Source organism: Podarcis vaucheri, assembly GCF_965113315.1.
Source record: "Podarcis vaucheri genome assembly, chromosome: 2".
NCBI lineage: Eukaryota > Metazoa > Chordata > Lepidosauria > Squamata > Lacertidae > Podarcis > Podarcis vaucheri.
The window spans coordinates 25398914-25421052 of NC_138760.1; the positions used below are offsets into that span (position 1 = coordinate 25398914).

A 22139-nucleotide genomic window follows, 5' to 3' on the forward strand; every position below is an offset into this window, starting at 1 on the left:
GAGCTGATGGGAATTGGAGTCTGAGAAGCTTTGGGGAGCCACAAAGTTTCCCTACCCCTGGAGGCAGGCTCTTCAGCGGTCTTCCGATAGTTATTGGCTAGCACCTTGCATACATTATTTTTAAAAGGAGGGTAGTGTTGCATTAAAACATTAGAAACTGTGCGTCTCAGAAAGTTTTTGCAACGATTTTTCCCCGTAGGAGTGAAATTGTATAGAGGTGAACGTTTTATCACGGCTTCATCTTGGCTTCAGTTGGGGTAGGGCTGTGGGGTAGGCCGTACAATGTTTTCCTTGTGTGTTCCCAGTAGAAGTCAATACAACCACAAACACTTAAACAATAAAAAAGTTAATTAATTAATTAAATTTCCAACTTCTTAAACCTATTACTTGACTTCCTCTAATCTCTTCCATCTGAATTTCCTTGTAACTAAATGTAGCAGTTTTCCAATATCATTATTCGAAAGCACAATATTCCGATTATGATCAAATTTCTTAACTTTTCTTAACATTCTATATCTTATTTAGAATTATCTAGAAGTCAGTACGTTTCTGAGCACAATTCAAAGTGTTGGTGCCGACCTTTAAAGCCCAGTATACCTGAAGGAGCGTCTCCACCCCCATCATTCAGCCCAGACACTGAGATCCAGCGCTGAGGGCCTTCTGGCAGTTCCCTCACTGCAAGAAGCAAAGCTACAGGGAAACCAGGCAGAGGGCCTTCTAGGTAGTGGCACCCGCCCTGTGGAACGCCCTCCCATCCGATATCAAAGAGATAAACTACCTGATATTTAGAAAGTATCTGAAGGCAGCCCTGTTTAGGGAAGTTTTTAATGTGTGACATTTTAATGTATTTTTAATCTTTGTTGGAAACTGCCAAGAGTGGCTGGGGAAGACCAGCCAGATGGGTAAGGTACAAATAATAAATTATTATTGCATTCAGAAATGTTAACTTCAGGGCATCTTTTAGAAGATTCTATACAAAACCACTCCAACCTGTCCTGCTGCATAGCTCTCAGGTGTGCCACTTCCCAGGCAGGACAGTCTACCCTTATAATATAATAATAATTATCAAGGATGCCCTTTTGGTGTGAGTTGACTGTTTGGCACTTCCTTTTAAAAGCATAAGCCCCGGGAGAGACCAAACTCTTAAACACAACATTCTGGTCTCTGCAAACACCACCCCACCCAAGCTTTCATTGTCCAAAGGTTTCCAAGCTCCTGAAACACTGAGGGCTAGATACATGGCTTTTATGTTTTCTTTTTTATAACCCTACAAAGCAAGCTGAGCTGCCACACTTGAGTTCTTTGAAGCTGCTCCCTCTGTGCTTTATTATTTTGGTCCTCCGGGGGTCTGATGCAAGTCTAGAGAATTTATTTTGTTTTGTTTTGCTGCGAGGGTTACAGCGTTTAGTTGACAGGCTTATTGGCATGGGATGTTGGGTTTCCCAAAGGCATTTGGAGAGGTGGTGTGTGTGTGTGTGTGTGTGTGTGTGTGTGTGTGTGTGTGTGTTGGTGAGTGGGGTCTGCAACAAATAGTTGCAGTGTGGAATTGCTCCTGTTCAGGTTTCCAGCCATGACGTTCCATTTTCCTACTCCCACTCCAACAACAATTAGTATCCCATGTCTATTCAGCACACACAGTGGGATGTTTTCTGTCACACACCCCTGCCAGCTTTTTCACAAGACTTTTTAATACAGTGGAACCTTGGTTCTCAAACTTAATCTGTTCCGGAAGTCCGTTCTAAAACCAAAGCGTTCCAAAACCAAGGCACACTTTCCCATAGAAAGTAATGCAAAACAGATTAATCCATTCCAGACTTTTAAAAACAACACCTAAAACAGCAATTTAACCTGAATTTTACTATCTAACAAGACCACTGAGCCATAAAATGAAAACAATAATCAATGTACTGTGCTATAAAATAAAGAAGACAGTATTGTAGATGATGAAAATTAAAATAATTTTTTTTCTTACCTGCACTGATGATAGTCGTTGTTTGGATGGGGGAGCTTTTATCTATTTCCGCAGTCACACAGTCAATCAGTCAGTAGCTGAACTGGGTTCCACGCAGTCACAAAAACAAATTAACTGAAAAAGCCTTTAAAAAAACCAACCGCAAAATAAATAGCAAAAGAGGCAAACTTAATCCGTTCTGGATGTCTGTTTGACTTCCGAAGTGTTCGAAAACCAAGGCACAGCTTCTGATTGGTGCAGGTGCCCTGGAAACAATAGCCGACAGCCGCATCGGATGTTCAGCTTCCAAAAAACGTTTGAAAACCGGAACACTTCCAGGTTTTTGGTGTTTGGGAACCATGTTGTTTGAGAACCAAGGTACCACTGTACGTCTGTAAACCTTGAAGTGCCCCCGCCCTCGCATTTTGGCTACATAAGAAGTAGCACTCAAAGAATTGTGTCTCTATTAGTATATATGTGGCTCCACAATTGGTAGGGGTACAAGGTGACTCTGTCTGGGAACCTGGTTTGAGGTAGTGGGTTTATTGCCAGCCAGATGGGCGGGGTATAAATAATAAAATTATTATTATTATTAGGTGGAGGCAAGTGGCAGTGACCTCCTATGGCATTTTGCAATGTTTTTATAGATCTGTTTCTAGTAATCTTCCCCTCCAGAAGAGGCCACACCCAGCCCTGCCCTTGAAATTTCTCGCTGCTGTGAAGCGTGACGCAAATTCAGTATTGTGTATTTTTGTGGGTCATAATTTGGGGAGCCAATTTGGGATTAAAAAGCAGGGTGTGAACATGCACTCCTTTGCAGCTCAAGCTCTCTTATTTAGGGGTAAGGTTCTGGAACTATCAGCCTTGGGTTGAAATGGTTCTTCCTGACCAAAGCCCCAAAGCAGAATCTTAAATGTGGAACCGCAAGCCTTATTCTCAGAAAACCACGTTTTGCTCTGGAGCAGAAGTAACCAATACATTGCTCGCCTTTCCAGTTGTTTTGTACTACAGTTCCCATCAGCCCCAGCCGGCATGGTCAATGGTTGGGGGTGATGGGAGTCGTAGTCCAATATCATCTGCAGTTTGGCTACCTCTGCTCAAGGGCTTTGTTTGAGTGGTGTTCTACGCCCTCTTTGAACATTGAGGAAAACATCCTTGACTTTTGTTCCTTGAGGGAAGTACCACATAAGAAGGTTTGCTTAGCATTTCGTCCCAATGTTTTTGCTTCCTGCTTTTCTCTGCCGCTCTCCACTTCCTCTTTGGAATAAAGAGAAAGGAGGGCACTCCCTTTTCCCTTTTGAGGACATCCTGTCTTTGTTCTGGTAACATACATTACATGACCAAATGGTCCAGGACTAGCGATCTGTATTGGCTTTAAAACAGCCCTGCTCTGGGTTTTGGTGAACTGATACAGGCCAAAGTGGGATGAAGCTGAAGAGTTATGGGCACAGTCCTATGTGTGAACAGGGGCTCCTCATCTTTCTTCGACGCCCTCCACTCCTCCTTAAAAGCTTCTCCTAAACGTCAGGAGGGACATTCCGGTGTGGCACCCGAAGGGGCATTAAGGACTGCCTCCCATAAGGAAAAACTAGCTGATGCCATGCTAGTACGAGAACAGTAACACTCCCAGTGTGTTTGAGCACAATTCAAAGTGTTGGTGCTGACCTTTAAAGCCCTAAACGGCCTTGGCCCAGTATACCTGAAGGAGTGTCTCCACCCCCATCGTTCAGCCCGGACACTGATGGTCCAGCTCTGAGGGCCTTCTGGTGGTTCCCTCACCGTGAGAAGTGAAGTTACAGGGAAACCAGGCAGAGGAGAGGGCCTTCTTGGTAGTGGCACCCACTCTGTGGATGTCAAGGAAATAAACAACTATCTGACTTTTAGAAGACGTCTGAAGGCAGCCCACTTTAGGGAAGTTTTTAATGTTTGATGTTTTATCGTGTTTTTAATATTCTGTTGGGAGCTGCCCAGAGTTGCTGCAGAAACCCAGACAGATGGGTGGGGTGTAAATAATAAAACTACTTCTTCTTCTTTGCGTGCACACATGTGTTTCTCTCTCCCCCCCCCCTCAATAATATTTATTAAGTTTCATACAAATACAGCAAATACTATAAAATCAATGAAACAAAAATAAAAGAGCAAAAAAAGAAGAAATAGAACACATATAACAGATGATAACCGAAAATACAACCACAAACGCTTAAACAATAAAAAAGTTAATTAATTAAATTTCCAACTTCTTAAACCTATTACTTGACTTCCTCTAATCTCTTCCATCTGAATTTCCTTGTAACTAAATGTAGCAGTTTTCCAATATCATTATTCGAAAGCACAATATTCCGATTATGATCAAATTTCTTAACTTTTCTTAACATTCTATATCTTATTTATTTATTTAATCTTAATTTATTCCTATCAGGGATGCGGGTGGCGTTGTGGGTGAAACCTCAGCGCCTAGGACTTGCCAACGTATTGTCGGTGGTTCGAATCCCCGCGGCGGGGTGAGTGCCCGTCGTTTGGTCCCAGCTCCTGCCCACCTAGCAGTTCGAAAGCACCCTTAAGTGCAAGTAGATAAATAGTGGGAAGGTAAACGGCGTTTCCGTGTGCTGCGCTGGTGCAGGCTCGCCAGAGCAGTTTCGTCACGCTGGCCACGTGACCCGGAAGTGTCTTCGGACAGCGCTGGCTCCCGGCCTCTTAGGTGGGATGAGCGCACAACCCTAGAGTCTGTCAAGACTGGCCCGTACGGGCAGGGGTACCTTTACCTTTACCTTTAAGTTATTCCTAGGCCTGTTTAGTACCTTCAAGTAACTACTAATCTTTAATATTACAATATTTGTTCAAATAATCTTTAAATTTCTTCCAGTCTTCTTGATTTTCCTCTTCTTTCTGGTCGTGGATTCTCCCAGTGAGATCAGCCAGCTCCATAAAGTCCATCATCCACATGTGCTTCTCTTTGGATCATGGTCTGCACTCTTAATGCGCACTGTTTCCTTGTGTGCATGCATGCGCCATCCATCACATTGCAGTGCAATGCCCTGTTGCTGATTCAGTGTGCCCCCTCCTCATGGATTGGGAACCTGTAGCTCTTGGTTGCCACATCATGGAGTTCTTAGTGTTTATAGAAATGGGATTTTGAGATGCATGCCTCAGAGAAAATGACACTTGGAACACACCCGGCGTGCATTTGAACAGCACAGCCGGAATGTCTTCTTCCGGCCCTTCATCATGTGACAGATGAAACATCAATGTTTCCTTTGCATGTGACCTCTATGTGCTAGACTTGTGAGAGCACAACTCTGTATTAGTGATTTGTTGTTCATTCCAAGCCTGGCAGGAAGAGGTTAATGTGGGGTGTTTTCCAGGGTTTGTGGAACGTACAGAATGGTAATCTCTTCAGAGCCAGCCCTAGCTTGTTTACATAGCCACATTAGTGCATGAAATGTGGACTCTTCCCAAGGTTCAGTGATAGAAACTCAGATACAGTGGTACCTTGTTTCTCAAACCTAATCCGTTCCAGAGGTCTGTTCCAAAACCAAAGCGTTCCAAAACCAAAGCACGCTTTCCCATAGAAAGTAATGCAAAATGGATTAATCCGTTCCAGACTTTTCAAAACAACCCCTAAAACAGCAATTTAACACGAATTTTACTGTTCAACGAGACCATTGAACCATAAAATGAAAGCAATAATAAAATAAATAAATAGGACAGTATTGTAGATGATAAAAATAAAATTACTATTTTTTCTTACCTGCACTGTTGATAGTCATTGTTTGGATGGGGGGCTTTCATCCATTTCCGCAGCCATAGAATCAATCGGTCAGTAGCTGAACTGGGTTCCCCACAGTCACAAAAGCAAATGAACTGGAAAAGCCTCAAAAACAAAAACGCAAAATAAATAGCAAAAACAAAAGCGGCACACTTAATCCATTCCAGAAGTCCTTTTGACTTCCAAAATGTTAGAAAACGCAGCTTCTGTTTCGTGCAGGTACCCCAGAAACAATAGCCGACAGTTGCATCGGACATTCAGCTTCCGAAAAACATTCAAAAACCAGAACACACTTCCAGGTTTTCGGTGTTTGAGAACCAAAATACCTCTGTATACTGTATTAGCGCGGCACCAAATGCCTCCTTCAACCAAGATTACAGTTGCCATTTTGGAGCCAGACAGCTCGAAAGTCTTTTTTCCCAATACTACCTCTTGGTTCCTGAAATTGGTTCTGATTGTGCAGATGAAATATCGCAGATAGAATTCTGAAGGATATGTTGCTACTTTGTGAAAACGGGCAAGATCCAAGGATCCCCAGGCATGACCCTCCCGATGGTGGAGACATCAGGCACCAACCTGACACACGGGCATATTCACTTGGTCGCAAGTATCCGATAGCTAGGTGCAAACGCCTGGTGAATTTTGAGTGCTGTTCGCCTCAGGTGTCAAAATGTCTTGGACCGGTCCTGGTGGTGTTCAATAGTGCCTGAAACATTGGTTAGGAACCTTTAGAATTTTCTCTTTCACCATTTCCGATTGCTTGTGCATTTTCTTGTGCACTCATTTTGAAAGCTGCCATTTTTGTGCATGCCTTGATCTTTGCCCTTTTGCTGTGGTTGTCTCCATAACCCTTCACAGCTGTGCAAATAGAAGAGATGTCAGTGTCGGACCTCCAGCCACTCACAGTTAACTTATGGAGAAGTTTGGTGAGACATTCAGTGAGTCGTTTATTAGACAGTGTGTCCCTGCTCAAATTTTTAGTATGTGACTGCTGTAGGCAAGTAGTACTGCAGGTTTTCTGGAAGCCGATCAATGCCATCTTGCTATAAAACCAATAAAATATTCTAAAGAAGGATTTAAAAGCCCTGCAAAGTATTTGATCTTTATGGTCTGCAGACCAAATAAAATGAGCTGGTTATGAACCAAGGGTGGCTGAATTCACACAGCAGGCTATATGTTTTCTAAAATAGATAAAAATAGCTGTTAGCAAGAGCTTAGCTCCTCTAGAAACAGCAACTGTGACCTAAATCGAAAAGAATGTTCTGATAGGGTTAAACCAACCACTGCTAATCCCTTTCCCTAAATCTCTCTTTCGATCATGCATTAAAACGGGATCTGTTTCTCTCCCTCCCTTTGCATCTTTGCAATTCTGCCAATTAATATATTTTTTGCATCTCTGCAGTTCTGAGGGCTGGAGCTTAGCTCCAGAGCCTGTCTGCTTGCATAGCCAGTGTGGTTTATAGTCGGGCATGATGAGAATGGTTGTCCAAAACATTGGGAGGGCACCAAGTTGGGGAAGGATGCTTTGACATCTGGCCTGGGAGGCAAATTAAATCTCCTTCGTCCTTTTCCATCCGCCAAGCCTTAACACATGGGATGGCTTCTAAGTTTGAGTCTATCTCCCCACCACCATTCTCTTTATGCCTTCCTATAGCACTGAGCTGCAGCTGTTTCTGCCTGTCCAGTAGTTTTTGGCTGGTACAGCATCTTCCTACCTCCTGAGGCTTGCGGGGTGGGCTGTATTTTCTTCCTTTCACACCCCAGCTGGTGATTCTGCCTCAGCAGCAAGACCACTGTGTTCCAGACATCTCCCCCTCCAGCCTTGCCTATGTAGTGCTCCTGCTGGGGGGTGGGGGGGCAGGAAGCTAGGGAAGTGGCTGCTGACACTATCCTCACCTCTTCCTTCTTCGCATATTTGCTTTCGATGACTTGAGACTGGAAACCAACAGTACTGACACAGTGCTCATATTTTAGTGGTTCGGCGTAGGAATTTTTCCCCCTTTTATAGTACAGTGGTACCTTGGTTCTAGAATTTAAGCCGTGTTGGACGTTCAGTTTCCGAAAAACGTTTGCAAACCAGAACACTTACTTCCGGGTTTGTGGCATTCGGGAGCCGACTTGCTCTGGAGCCAAGCTGTTTGAGTACCAAGGTACTACAGTGGTACCTTGGGTTAAGTACTTAATTTGTTCTGGAGGTCCGTTCTTAACCTGAAACTGTTCTTAACCTGAAGCACCACTTTAGCTCATGGGGCCTCCTGCTGCCACTGCGCTGCCAGAGCATGATTTCTGTTCTCATCCTGAAGCAAAGTTCTTAACCTGAAGCACTATTTCTGGGTTAGCGGAGTCTGTAAGCTGAAGCGTCTGTAACCTGAAGCGTATGTAACCCAAGGTACCACTGAACTGTATTGTTCGGCGAGCCCTTTTAGGAATGCTGTTGTGTTTTGCCTAATCGCTGTTGGGTTTCTAATTGAGCTTTAGCTGTTGAGCGTTGTTACAAAAGTTGGGTGCCACCCCCACTCTCTGCCCAGCCGTGGCAGGAGCCTATGGGGTCCCAGGCACTCGTCCAGGGTCTGCATTCCTTTAGAGAACTGAGACATGGCAGAGACTGTCATAGCTTTAAGAAGTATGGTTTATTCACCTTCAGTTTGCACGACAGCATGGTCATTTCAAGAGAGGCTTGTATCCCACAGCAGGGCAGCCTTGGAGTCCAAAGCATCTCTCCAAGCCAGCTTGCAGCCAGCCTTCCCCAAAAGTATCCGGGTCTTCCTTCTTCCCAGCAACGGTTTTTTTTTTTGTTTAAAAGTTTTTATTATTAAAATAGTTCAACATTAATACACACATATTGTGAATTTAATTTAATTTAATTTATACCCCGCCCTCCCCAGCCAAGACCGGGCTCAGGGCGGCTAAAATCAGGTATAAAAACAATCGATTAAAATAAAAACAAGATTAAAATACTACTTAAAATGCAGCCTCATTTCAGCGGAAGCCCAGGTCAAAAACTGTTTGGGGGGAGAAATCTTCACCAAGGCCAACTATCCAGATTGGTCCTATGTGGGCCAGGGAAGTCCCCAAATAGGGGCCCCATCACAGAAGGAAAAGGAAAGAGGCGGAGGGGATTTCTAAGATAAAAACTGTTCCCTTTCCCTTATGAGGTATTCCGGAGCCCGTATAGAGTCCTTAAGTGGGTTCCCTATTGGTAGGAGAAAAATAACAGAGGCCAACCAGCGTATATTGAGAAGCAAAGCGGCTAGTAAGCCTGATCTTTATTAAAGGAACTGTTGCAAAAGGGTCTCCACTCACCACACGCAGGAGGGAGGAGGAATCCACAACGATGGTGTGCAAGCCCTAATATAGACTTTTGAAAATGCCCACCCTGTAGCCCAAAACCACCCCCCTGAAACATCATACATACATCACAGAAGGAGGTGGTCTACAGCAGAAATCCTGTCTGCCAGGATACCTGATAATGGTTGCTGATTGCTTTACCTGTGCAGCCTGGCCATTGTTTTGTGATGGTTAATACTTTAGTTCCTGAGTCCAGGTCACAGGCTCACCCTATTCATACACAAATACACCCTTAAGACAGGGTTTGCAAGCAAAAAGGCAGTGGGGAGGCTTTCCCCATTTGCCTCCCTTACTGCAGAGGAACATTTGAGGTCATTGGAAGAGTCAAAATGGCTTCAGGATTACTCTCCCATACTATTTCAGACACATGGTTCATATATTTATATATGTGTGTATTTATGAATATTCTATATTTGAGGGACATGGGTAGCGCTGTGGGCTAAACAACTGAGCCTAGGGCTTGCCGATCTGAAAATTGGCAGTTCGAATCGCTGCAATGGGGTGAGCTCCCGTTGCTTGGTCCCTGCTCCTGCCAACCTAGCAGTTCGAAAGCGCACCAAAGTGCAAGTAGATACCGTATTTTTCGCTCTATAACACGCAGTTTTTTCCTCCTGGAAAGTAAGGGGAAATGTCTGTGCGTGTTATGGAGCGAATGCCTGCAGATGGCAGGGGAATCCGCTGCAGTTGTGAGCAGTCCATGGCTCTCTTTGAAACTGCAAAGCGGGTGTAAGCGGCTCCTGTCAGCGAGCCGAGCCGGGGAGCAGGGAGAGAAGCAGATCGGGGTTGGATCGGGGTTGGTTGCTTTAAAACAACCCCGTGCTCTATGTCCCTCTCTCTTCTCCAGTGAGCTGCTAAGTAGCAGCAAAGCTTTTCAGCCAGCCTAGCCGGGAGGAGGGAGAGAAGCAGATCCGCGTTGGATCGGGGTTGGTTGCTTTAAAACAACCCCGTGCTCTATGTCCCTGCCTGCAGTTTTTTGCTGTCCGATTTTGGATCAGCCACTGTAGGGGCTGTGTGTGTGTGTGTGTGTGTGTGTGTGTGTGTGCTTGAGCTATCGTTCTCCTCCTCCTCCTCCTTCCTGTTCACTCTCCCAGCGCCCCTGCGCTCTCCTGCAACTTTAGGATTGATACTGTGTGTGTGTGAGAGAGAGAGAGAGGGGGGATCGTTCTCCTTCTCTTGCTTCCCACTCCCAGTGCCCCTGCCTCTCCTGCGACTTTGGGATTGATACTCTGTGTGTCTGTGTGTGAGAGAGGGATTGTTCTCCTCCTCCTGCTTCCTGTTCACTCCCCCAGCGCCCCTGCGACTTTAGGGCGACTTTAGCATGGATCCACATGGATCCTCAGGATTTTTGCATTGGGCTACGCCAAACTCACCGTCAGATCACATGTCTGTGGCCACAGCATGAACCACAAAAATCATACATCCACTGTTTTGTTTAGAATATTTTTTTCTTGTTTTCCTCCTCTAAAAACTACGTGCGTGTTATGGTCTGGTGCGTGTTATAGAGCGAAAAATACGGTAAATAGGTACCGCTCCGGCAGGAAGGTAAACGGCATTTCCGTGCGCTGCTCTGGTTCGCCAGAAGCGGCTTTGTCATGCTGGCCACATGACCTGGAAGCTGTATGCCGCATACAATAAAGTGAGTTGAGCGCCGCAACCCCAGAGTCAGCCATGACTGGACCTAATGGTCAGGGGTCCCTTTACCTATTCTATATTTGAGACCTCAAAATTCTTATAACAAACCCTTGCTCTCAAGACTCTTTTCCCCGTCTCCTCACACCCAGTTACCCTGGCAACCTTCCAAACCCCCAGTCTCTGTTCACACCTCGGGGTGTGTGACAAGGGCGAAGGACTGTTCTCTTGCATTGCCAATAGCCCTCAATGGCCCTGTATTTGGTGTGGCCCAGAGAAGAAAGCTTGAAAACCACTGGTTTAGATGGGTTGCAGGTATCCTATCGCTGAAATCCACCAGTCCCTTGAAATCCATTCATGTGATGCTGTTGCTTTGGGGGAGATGGGCTGTGCGTCTTTCGATGACAGTGGAGGAAGGTGTTTTGGGGTGGTGGAGAGGCACTGCCTTCTAACTAGCATCTCACCAGCGTTTCCTTGTCCTCCTGCAGATCTGTGCCCTTCTCTTTGCCAGCCTCTACATCCTGTGCTACTTCATCCTAACTCGCTTCAAAAGGCACACAGACTTCACAACAGGTAAGGTGGGGGCAGGAACTTGGGTGAACAGGATCTAACCCCCTGTGTTCATGTCTTGCTCAACGTTTAGGTTTTTAATAAAGGGTGGCTTGGATTCCTTAGGGAGGCATGGGAAGCAACATTTGTTCTCTGCCAGGAGATGCTAACCCAGCTAAATGTGACTGTGGTCCTATGTGCATCCAATGTTTGCGCATGTTTGGGACGACATCTCTGCTACAGCAATGCTCTTTGGGCAAGCTTTTGTGTCTCTAGGGTTCTTATGCTTGATAGGGCCTGGTGATATCTGGTTTTATTTTTTTAAAAAAAAATTTTTATTAGATTTTCTACAAACAACAAAGAATAAAAATAAACAACAACATACCGTATTTTTCGCTCTATAGGGCGCACTGGACCATAGGGCGCACCTCGTTTTTTTGGAGGGGAAATAAAGGGGGGGAATTATCCCCCCCCGCAGCCCCAAAGAGCAAAGAAGCCAAGACAGCCAGCAGGATCTTGCTGGCTGTCTTGGCTTCCTCTTTAGCCACGCACAACCTCTCTAGCTGGGAGAGGCTGCAGCGGCTTTGGCAGAAGCCAAGACAGCTAGCGGGATCCATCCCGCTAGCTGTCTTGGCTTCCTTTTTAGCTGCGGGGCTGGGGCGGGGGAAGCCCAAGCTTCCCCCGACCCCAGCCACCAGAATGGGTCTGGGAGCGAAGGCAAGGTTGCGCGGAACCTCGCCTTCGCTACCGGAGCTTGCCGGGCTGGAGCGCTCCCCAGGCTTTGGGCTGCAGGCTGCTATCCGCAAGCCTTGGGAGCCCGGCGGGAGTTCCCGCCGGGCTCCCAAGGCTTGCGGATAGCTTCCTGAAGCTTGGAAAGCGAGAGGGGTTGGTGCGCACTGACCCCTCTCGCTCTCCAGGCTTCAGCGAAAGCCTGCATTCGCTCCATAGGACATACACACATTTCCCCTTCATTTTTGGAGGGGAAAAAGTGCGTCCTATAGAGCGAAAAATACGGTATACAAAAGCAGTATCAAATCCATGAAATAGGATTCTCTGAATCCTTTGACTTCCCTCTACTCCCTTAGATTTTCTTTTTCAGCTGCTTATCATTATTACTCCGAGCCTCTTTTCCTCCAAATTTTCCTACACTATCTCTACAATTACAAGTGATCTTAAAACCCTGCCAATGTATTAACCTGCTTACAATATTTTTGCAAATACATAATAAACATTTCCCAATACATATTTGGGGATATCTGGTTTTTAGCTATATCACCAGTTTTAAAGTTGTCCAAATATAAACAAGTTAACTTACTAAACCTCACCATTATTTAATAATTATCCGTCTCTGTATTTTTAATAGTGTGAGCAAATCAGTAATTTTTGACATAACTGTAAAAACTACTCTGAAAATGTATTATTCCAACCTTCAACTGGTTGTAAATGTGAAGATTATACCAGCAAGAATGAGTCTTTCTGTAAAAAGAGAGAGATTTAAATCAAGTCTTACTGACTACTGATTTAAATTGTGATTTAAATCAATTTGATTTAAATCAAATCCACCCTGTGTGAAACTATGGAAGACATTGTGCCCCTTCTTCCCCAGCTAGGTCGCTCTAGGGAGGGGCTATTCCCCCATGTCTGACATCTTTGCAGCAGCTTTCATATATATATTCCACAGGGATATATATTTCATATATATTTTCCACAGGGTTTAGCTGCAAATATATATATATATATTTGCAGCTAAACCCTGTGGAAAAGGCCTTTTCCTTCACGCTTCGGTTTGTTTACACTGTGCTTAACCTAGTTGTCCTGGGAGTGGTTGGCCTAGGGAATATGGGAACATGGGGAATATGGTTATTTGAGAACCATTTTCCATCGCTTCAAATGAGCACTGGAACTGAATTTTATGCAATCTGATGCTGGAGATGACTTGCTAGGCACAGGGTCCATTACGAGACCAGGAAAAAGCCATGCGCAGCCCCAAGTTGCGGGGGGTTTGCGCTTGGTTTCCATGCCAACCCAAGGGTTATTTCCCAGAATGCTCAGTTCCAGCAAAGGAGTAGTCGAGAGGAGTCCTGCTGGCCCATAGAACTAAAGGCGCTGGAGTACACTGTATTTTTTGCTCTATAAGACGCACTTCCCCTCCTAAAAAAGTAAGGGGAAATGTGTGTGTGTCTTATGGAGCGAATGAATTTGTTTAATTTGATTTTGGTGTAGCGGCAAGAGTGTCGTACCAGCAGCTCGGAGGCCAGGGTTCAAAGCCCACTCTGCCATTTGTATGGCACTTTGAACTCCTTGGAGAAAAGGTGGGATATAAAATAAATAAATAAATAAATAAAATTAAAATTTACAGTTTTTCGTTACTGTAAAACATTTTTGGGGGCCAGAACATGATCTAGAAGTGCTAAAATAAAACAGTAATGGGGAGAGAGTAGGGGAGAGAAATGGCTTGGCAGAGGATGGAGATAAGTCCTGCCTTCAGAATTGCCTGTCCCTTCTCCCCCTTCCCTTAACCTCCCCCTCTTTACCCTCCCTCCCAAGTTCCCACAGAATATAGTTTGCTACTCGCCGGGCGTTTTGCCAGTCCCAAAACGGCAATTAAGCAAAACTTCATCACAATGCATCTGGGTTACAGGCAGCCGGACCCAGGAAAGAATGGATTAGTTCCGTTTCTCTATAGGGAACCAAGTCTTTTCAGACAATGTGTGCCTTGTATTCCGGATACCAAGGAGACCAGCTGCGCTCCGAAGGGCTTAACATGGCCGCAGAATGGGGAGAGAAGGGGGTTGCCATTCCATTAAAGCAGCTAGAATGTTTGGGGCATCTATGTACGGTTTTGTTTTTGGTTTTTTTAAAGCTGCATTATTAATGGTAATTCATTCGTGCCAAGCAAGCAGTGCAAATATTCTTTTTTTTGAAATCGTTTTTATTTGATTTTACAAATATAAATTAATTACAATGCCAGTTACATACCCATAAAGTGAGGTTGAATCTCGAGACTTCCCCCCATCCCTTCCACGGGTCCTATTGTCAACATTTCCAACTGCATCTTGTTTCATAGCCTATGTTTTATCTATCCAAATTATCCGCAGCATTTGTTACATTACAAGTGAGATTAAAATCCTGCTAATGTTTTCATCTACTTACAGTGGTCTCCTAAATAAATTACAGTCATACCTTGAGTTGAAGTAGCTTAGGGTTGACCATTTTCGGGTTGGGCTCCGTGGCAACCCGGAAGTAACACGTTACTTCCTGGTTTCGCCGCTCGCGCATGCGCAGACGCTCAAAATGACGTCATGCGCGGAAGCGGCGAATCACGACCCGCAGATGCGCAGACGTGGGTTGCGTTCGCTTCAGGATGCGAACAGGGCTCCGGAACGGATCCTGTTCGCATCCAGAGGTATTACTGTATAAAATTTTCCCATCCTTTCTCTAATTTCTTGTCTTCTTGGTCTCTGAGTTTCCCGGTCAATTTTGCCATTTCAGCGTACAGTGGTACCTCGGGTTAAGTACTTAATTCGTTCCGCAGGTCCATACTTAACCTGAAACTGTACTTAACCTGAAGCACCACTTTAACTAATGGGGCCTCCTGCTGCCACCGCGCCACCGGAGCACGATTTCTGTTCTCATCCTGAAGCAAAGTTCTTAACCTGAAGCACTATTTCTGGGTTAGTGGAGTCTGTAACCTGAAGTGTATGTAACCTGAAACATATGTAACCCGAGGTACCACTGTACTACAGTCATACCTTGGTTGTCGAATGGAAACCACTCCGGAGGTCTGTTTGTCTTCCGAAAACGTTCGACAACCAAGGCACAGCTTCCAATTGGCTGCAGGAGCTTCCAGCATGCAATCGGAAGCTGTGTCAGATGTTCGGGTTCCAAACAACGTTCGCAAACTCACTTCTGGGTTTGCGGAATTCAGGAGCCAAAACATTCGAGTCGAGTCACAAGGCGTTGGGGTCTGAGGTATATTAGATGTCAATCTGTCAAAGGCTTGATTTTTGAAATAAAAGACCTGCTCTAGCAGGAACATTAATGAGACCAGGGCTGGAGCTCACATCCCCACTCAGCTGTGCAACAAACTGGGCCTGCCAACGTTTTGGGGCGTGATCAACTTTGCAGGATAAAAAGGGGCAGGGAAGAGAGTGGTGTCTGCCGCCCTGAGCTCCTTAGGAGGAAAGTTGGACGTGAATGTAATAAGTAACGATGTTCCTTCTTTCTTAGTTGATGAAGATGCTGCTGTCAACAGAATTGCGTAAGTTCCTTTCCTCGTCATTCCTGGTACTTAAAATTACTGACATCCTTTTTTTCCTCTCTCCCATCCTCCTCCTTTACCTCCCCTGCCCCCCGTACATATGTTAAAAAAATGTTTTATGTATAATCTGTAAATAGCTGAACAAGAAGCCGACTATAAATGACAATTAAGGCTGCAATCCACACTTGCCTGGATTCAAGTCCCGTTGAATTCATCTATGCTTACCGTATTTTTTGCTCTATAAGACTCACTTTTTCCCTCCTAAAAAGTAAGGGGAAATGTGTGTGTGTGTGTGTGTGTGTGTGTGTGTGTGTGTTATGGAGCGAATGCAGGCTGCGCAGCTATCCCAGAAGCTATCCCAGAAGCTTTCACTGCGCAGCGATCCCTCTTGCTGTTCTGGCTTCTGAGATTCAGAATATTTTTTTCCTTGTTTTCCTCCAAAAACGAGGTGCGTCTTGTGGTCTGGTGCGTCTTGTAGAGCGAAAAATACGGTACTTTGGAGGAAACATGCAAAGGACTGTACTGCTCCTTACTTGTTGAATTTGTCGGCTGAAAAACGGAACAGCATCCTTCAATTTGGGCAGTATCCAATTGGGCAGTATCCAATTGATGGGTCGTGTCAGCACCAGGATTCCTGCTTGCACAACAGAACTTCTCTCTTCCCAAACAGCCACTAAATCTCTTCCAGGGGTTCCCCCAACCCTCCAGATCATATTTGGGGAGGGTCAAGGGAGTTGGAAGGGGGATGCTTCATTGTACAAGTGGAAATTCTTCTGCTGACAGGATGCGTTAGTTAGATTCTGCCCTATGTCTCACCTACATTTAAGGAGATGATTCACAAGATACATTTCTATATGGGTAAAAAGGCACTTAACATGTCTCCTCTCTCTCTCTCTCTAATTTTTATTAAATTTTCTGTTTAACAATTTAGAATACTCATTTAAATAACTTTATAATAACAATGACTTTCCTTCTTCTCTTTCCATGGTTCATTTTGCATAACATAAATCCCTGCATATTTTACATAAACTAAACCATTCAGTATTCCATTATTACATCCATCAAAACTTCTTTACACTGTTGAATTAAGTTAACATGTCTCCTTAAACTCATATACAGACTCCCAAAAGTAGTCAAGGAAAGCTACAGCCATTCTGCGGTCATTAGACACCTTGGGCTGTATTTTATTTCGTTTTATGCATACATACATACCGTATTTTTCGCCCCATAGGACGCACCTAATTTTTTTTGGGGGGGGGAATAAAGGGGAAAGAATTATTCCCCCCCAGGCGCGGGGCTGACCCCAGCTCCCAGAACAGGAAGCTCTCCGCAAGCCCGAGCTTCCCCCTCCCTCAGCCCCCAGAACGGGACCCAGAGCCATGCTGAAGCTGCATGCAGCTTTGGCATTGCTCTGGGAGCTTGCGGGGCTGGGGGTGGAGACCCCAGCCCCCAGAACAGGCTGCCGCCCCAAGCCTTGCGCGCCCGGCGGGACCTCAGGCCAGACGCAGGAGGCTTGCGGACACCTTCCCGAAGCACGGGGCGTCCTCCGGAGGGCACCCCGTGCTTTGGGATGCAGGCTGCTGCCCGCAAGCTTTGCGAGCCTGCGGGAACTCCCCCGGGCTCGCAAGGCTTGCGGATAGCTTTCTGAAGCCTGGAGAGCGAGAGGGGTCGGTGCACACCAATGCTTCTCGCTCTCCAGTCTTCAGCGAAAGCCTGCATTCGCCCCATAGGACGCACACACATTTCCCCTTCATTTTTGGAGGGGGGAAAGTGTGTCCTATAGGGCAAAAAATACAGTACATACATAGGCACTCTTGCAATAGCTGTTCCACAGTATTTTTTTTTATATTGGGGCTTCTCTATCTGTGGAGCATCTTTGGCCTCTTGTCTTTGGCCTCTCTGCTGCTCACCTTCATTCCTGGTGTGGAAGAAATGTTATCAGCTTGAAAGGGGGCAGTGGGTGGGTGGAAAGCTGTCAATCATGAGACACGGGTTTTAATCCCCTTTCCTTTGCTCCCCAGACTCTGGCTGTGCACCTTCACCTTGGCAGTATCTCTAGGAGCCGTGCTCCTGCTTCCCTTCTCCATCATCAGCAACGAAGTTCTGCTTACCTTTCCGCAAAACTACTACATCCAGTGGCTCAATGGGTCCCTCATCCACGGTGAGCTCCATGCTGTGGCTTGTACATTCGACCGCCTGGGTCTTCAGTGCGCTGCTCTATGGGAAGAGAGAGCGACTAGGGGAGTTAGAGGTTGTAAAGACTGCGAAGAGAATAATTGGGTGCACTCTTCCCACCTTGGATCAAATCTATGCTTCCAGGTGCCATAAGAAAGTGCAGAGATAGCGCAGGATAGTGCGCACCCCGGAAATGATCTCTTTCAGCTTCTGCCTTCTGGAAGAAGGTACAGGGTTATAAAGACTAGAGCTAGCCGCCTGAGAAACAGTTTCTATTCCAAGGCAATTTTGGTTTTAAACGCAGTGTAAGATAGTCTCTCTAAGGGACGCAGGTGGTGCTGTGGGTTAAACCACAGAGCCTAGGACTTGCTGATCAGAAGGTCATTGGTTCGAATCCCTGCGACGGGGTGAGCTCCCATTGCTTGGTCCCTGCTCCTGCCAACCTAGCAGTTCAAAAGCACGTCAAAGTGCAAGTAGATAAATAGGTACTGCTCCGACGGGAAGGTAAACAGCGTTTCCGTGCGCTGCTTTGATTCGCCAGAAGTGGCTTAGTTATGCTGGCCACATGACCCGGAAACTGTACGCCGGCTCCCTCAGCCAATAGAGCAAGATGAGCGCCGCAACCCCAGAGTCGGCCACAACTGGACCTAATGGTCAGGGGTCCCTTTACCTTTAAGGTAGTCTCTATGGTAGTATATTGTATTTAATTATGGGGTATCAGAGTTTTTAGGGGGCTAACCAGGCTGGGATAGCTGGGATAGTAGGCTTGTTGGTTTCTGAATGTCTGATGAAGATTTTCAATTTCGTTGTTCTGTATGGGACAGTGACAATAAATATTATCGTATCATAGAGGGAGCAGTTGTGTGGCATTGCCTCTTCAGCAATAGCCTGGGATATTATTTGCTGAATACTTCCCATTACACTGAAAATGACTGTGGCTTCCAGGGCATTAATTGGGTTTCTGAGTACCCCAGCCATGAGACTCCTCGGTGAGGAGGCTTTAGTTTAGCTCAGACAAGTTCTAAGAAGCAAGCTACCTTTTCTTTATTACCAGCAGGGTTTCCCAAACTTGGGTCTCCAGCTCTTGTTGCTGCTTTGGACTACAATTCCCATAATCTCTGACCAGTGGTCTTGCTAGCTATGGATGATGGGAGTTGTAGTCCTAAAAAACACAGCTGGAGACCCAGTCTTGGGAAACACCAATAATATAATAATAATAATTTATTATTTATACCTATCTGGCAGGGTTTCCCAGCCACTCTGGGCGGCTTTCAACAGAATATTAAAATACAACAATCTATTAAACATTAAAAGTTTCCCTAAACAGGGCTGCCTTCGGATGTCTTCTAAAAGTCTGGTAGTTGTTCTCTTTGGCATCTGGTGGGAGGGCGTTCCACAGGGCGGGTGCCACTACCGAGAAGGCCCTCTGCCTGGTTCCCTGTAACTTGACTTTTCGCTGTGAGGGAACCGCCAGAAGGCCCTTGGCACTTGACCTTAGTGTCCGGGCAAAACGATGGGGGTGGAGATGCTCCTTCAGGTATACAGTTGTATCCCACCCTTCCGGCAGGGAAGTTCTCTCCCTCCCCATTTATATTCTCACAACAACCTTGTGAGGGTAGGTTAGGCTGAGGGTTGGGAGTGGGGCATGCAAGGCTGGTCAGATAAGAAGAAAGGAAAGCTTGAACTGTATATCCATAGAGATACATAATTTGCCGTTGCTTAAACCAGGCCTTCTCTCTCGTTCCCACCAGGGCTCTGGAACCTCGTCTTCCTCTTCTCCAACCTCTCCCTCGTCTTCCTCATGCCCTTTGCCTACTTCTTCACCGAATCCGAAGGTTTTGCGGGATCAAAGAAGGTAACAGCTGCCCCTCTGCTCTCCACCCTTCCTCCTCCCCCAGATTCAAAACAGTGATTGATCCTTTTTTCTGCTGCCTCCCCTTTTTCCAGGGGATCATGGCTCGCGTCTATGAGACATTTGTGGTCCTCCTGCTGCTGACCCTGTTGGTGCTGGGAATGGTCTGGGTCGCATCTGCCATTCTGGACAACAACGCAGCCAGCAGGGAGAGTCTCTATGGTGAGTTTGTGTCCTTTAGCTCCCTTTCCGCTTTTCCCAAGGTTTGTGTGCGAAAGCAAGGAAGGGAGACTGGAACCCATCTGTGTGCAAGGCTCAGTCAATATTGCCAGCTAGACATGCATCAGATTGAACTCTCGGCCACCTGGTCTGCATACTGCCAGCAGTAACTGGAAGCAGTATGGTCAGATATGTGTGGGTTTTTTTTGGGGGGGGGGCACCTTTTTGACCAGATGGGCCAGATCTTTCTCTTCCACCCCAGTGAATTTATTTATTTTTACTTTGTTATTGTACTTCACCAGATCTTAACCTATTAACAATATTTGTTAAGAATGGATTCCTAATATCATTGAACTTGTCCATGGCAAGTCTGCGTTTATATGCAAGTTGTTCATATGTTGCAAGTTTGTATAAGTTCAATCCAATCATAGAAGGGAGCCACATTTTTATTTTTCCAATTCACCAGGATCAGTCTTTTTGCTGTGGTAAGGGCTCGGAGATTCCACTCATCTTGTCCTTTTGTAAGGTTCCAGGTGCTGGGTATATAATTAAAGAGGATATTTTGCTCTGTCAATGTAAGGTTGTTCTGTACAGTTCTGGTGATGGTTTCAGTTACCTTCTGCCAAAAATCTTTCAATATAGGACAATAAGAAAAACATACGTTTTAGAGAAGCATTGTCTTTATTGCAACTCTGATGGTTAGATAGCCCTTTTGTAAAACAAAATTAATGGGGTCCAGTATATATTCACCCAGGACGCAGGTGGCGCTGTGGGTTAAACCACAGAGCCTAGGACTTGCCAATCAGAAGGTCGGCAGTTCAAATCCCCGCGATGGGGTGAGCTCCCATTGCTCGGTCCCTGCTCCTGCCAACCTAGCAGTTCAAAAGCACGTCAAAGTGCAAGTCGATCAATAGGTACCACTCCGGCGGGAAGGTAAACGCCGTTTCCGTGCGCTGCTCTGGTTCGCCAGAAGTGGCTTTGTCATGCTGGCCACATGACCCGGAAGCTGTACGCCGGCTCCCTCGGCCAATAAAGCGAGATGAGCGCTGCAATCTCAGAGTCGGCCACGACTGGACCTAATGGTCAGGGGTCCCTTTACCTTTACCTTATATATTCACCCCAGTGAATAATAATAATTTTGTTATTTATACCCTGCCTATCTGGCTGAGTTTCTCCAGCCATTCTGGGCGGCTTACAGCACATATGAAAACATAATAAAACAACAAACCTTTGACAGGTGGGCAGAACCGGCCTTCTATCAAAGTTGCCCCCTGCAGGTGGAGAGAGATACTGCCCAAGAATTCCCTGTGTACCAGCATTTTTTGTCTGCAAAAGGGGGGGGGTGTCAGCTTGCAGGACAGTTTGAATCTATGGAGACAGCTTCGAAAGGGGGGGAGTCACTTGCCAAGGAACAACCAGGAAGCCCATGTTAGGCTCCCAGTCATTCCTTTGCATCTGTACCCTGCCCACTCCTGATGTTAGTTATTTAGTTAATTTGATTGATTGATTTAATTTATATACCACCCTATTCCCAGGGGTCTCAGGGCAGTTCACAGAATAAAATCAAGATATAAAACCACAAAATGCCTAATAAAAATAAAACAATAACCCAATAGCGCCCCCCCCAAAAAAAACCCCACCACATTTTAAAAGGGCATGTAAATCGGATCTACCCAAGGCCAGCTTGGAAAGGAACGTTTTTGCCTGGTGCCTAAAGGTGTGTAATGAAGGTGCCAGGCGAACTTCCCTGGGGAGAGCATTCCACAGATGGGGGGCCACTGCAAAGAAGGCCCGTTCTTGTGTTGCCACCCTCCGGACCTCACATGGGTGAGGCACACAAAGAAAGGGCCTCAGAAGGTGATCTCAGTGTCCAGATAGGTTCATATGGAAAGAGGCGGTCTTTGAGGTATTGTGGTCCTGAGCCGTTAAGGCTTTATAGGTCAAAACCGGCACTTTGAATTGGGCCCGGAGACACACTGGTAGCCAGGACCAGGATTGGTTTAATATGTTCAAACCGTCTTGCTCTGACGGAGCGTCTCCACCCACATTGTTCCACCCGGACACTGAGGGCCTTCTGGCGGTTCCCTCACTGCGAGAAGTCAAGTTACAGGACAGAGGGCCTTCTCGGTAGTGGCGCCCACCCTGTGGAACGCCCTCCCACCAGATGTCAAAGAGAACAACAACTACCAGACTTTTAGAAGACATCTGAAGGCAGCCCTCTTTAGGGAAGCTTTTAATGTTTGATGCATTACAGTATTTTAATATTTTGTTGGAAGCCGCCCAGAGTGGCTGGGGAAGCCGAGCCAGATGGGTGGGGTATTAATAATAATAATAATAATAATAATAATAATAATAATAATAATAATAATTGCTCCAATGAGCATGGTGG

The 22139-nt window shown here is 45.8% G+C and overlaps 1 protein-coding gene across 1 annotated transcript in view; it reads left to right on the forward strand.

The window, feature by feature from the left end:
• The window catches only part of LMBR1L (limb development membrane protein 1 like), a 51856-nt gene that overhangs the window by 13535 nt on the left and 16182 nt on the right, over nt 1-22139 (forward strand). Inside the window, exons 2-6 of the mRNA XM_082212614.1 lie at nt 11183-11267; nt 15474-15504; nt 17526-17665; nt 19431-19534; nt 19627-19753. Of these exons, the coding sequence (XP_082068740.1) occupies nt 11183-11267; nt 15474-15504; nt 17526-17665; nt 19431-19534; nt 19627-19753 (487 nt within the window). The remainder of the gene's footprint in view (nt 1-11182; nt 11268-15473; nt 15505-17525; nt 17666-19430; nt 19535-19626; nt 19754-22139) is intronic.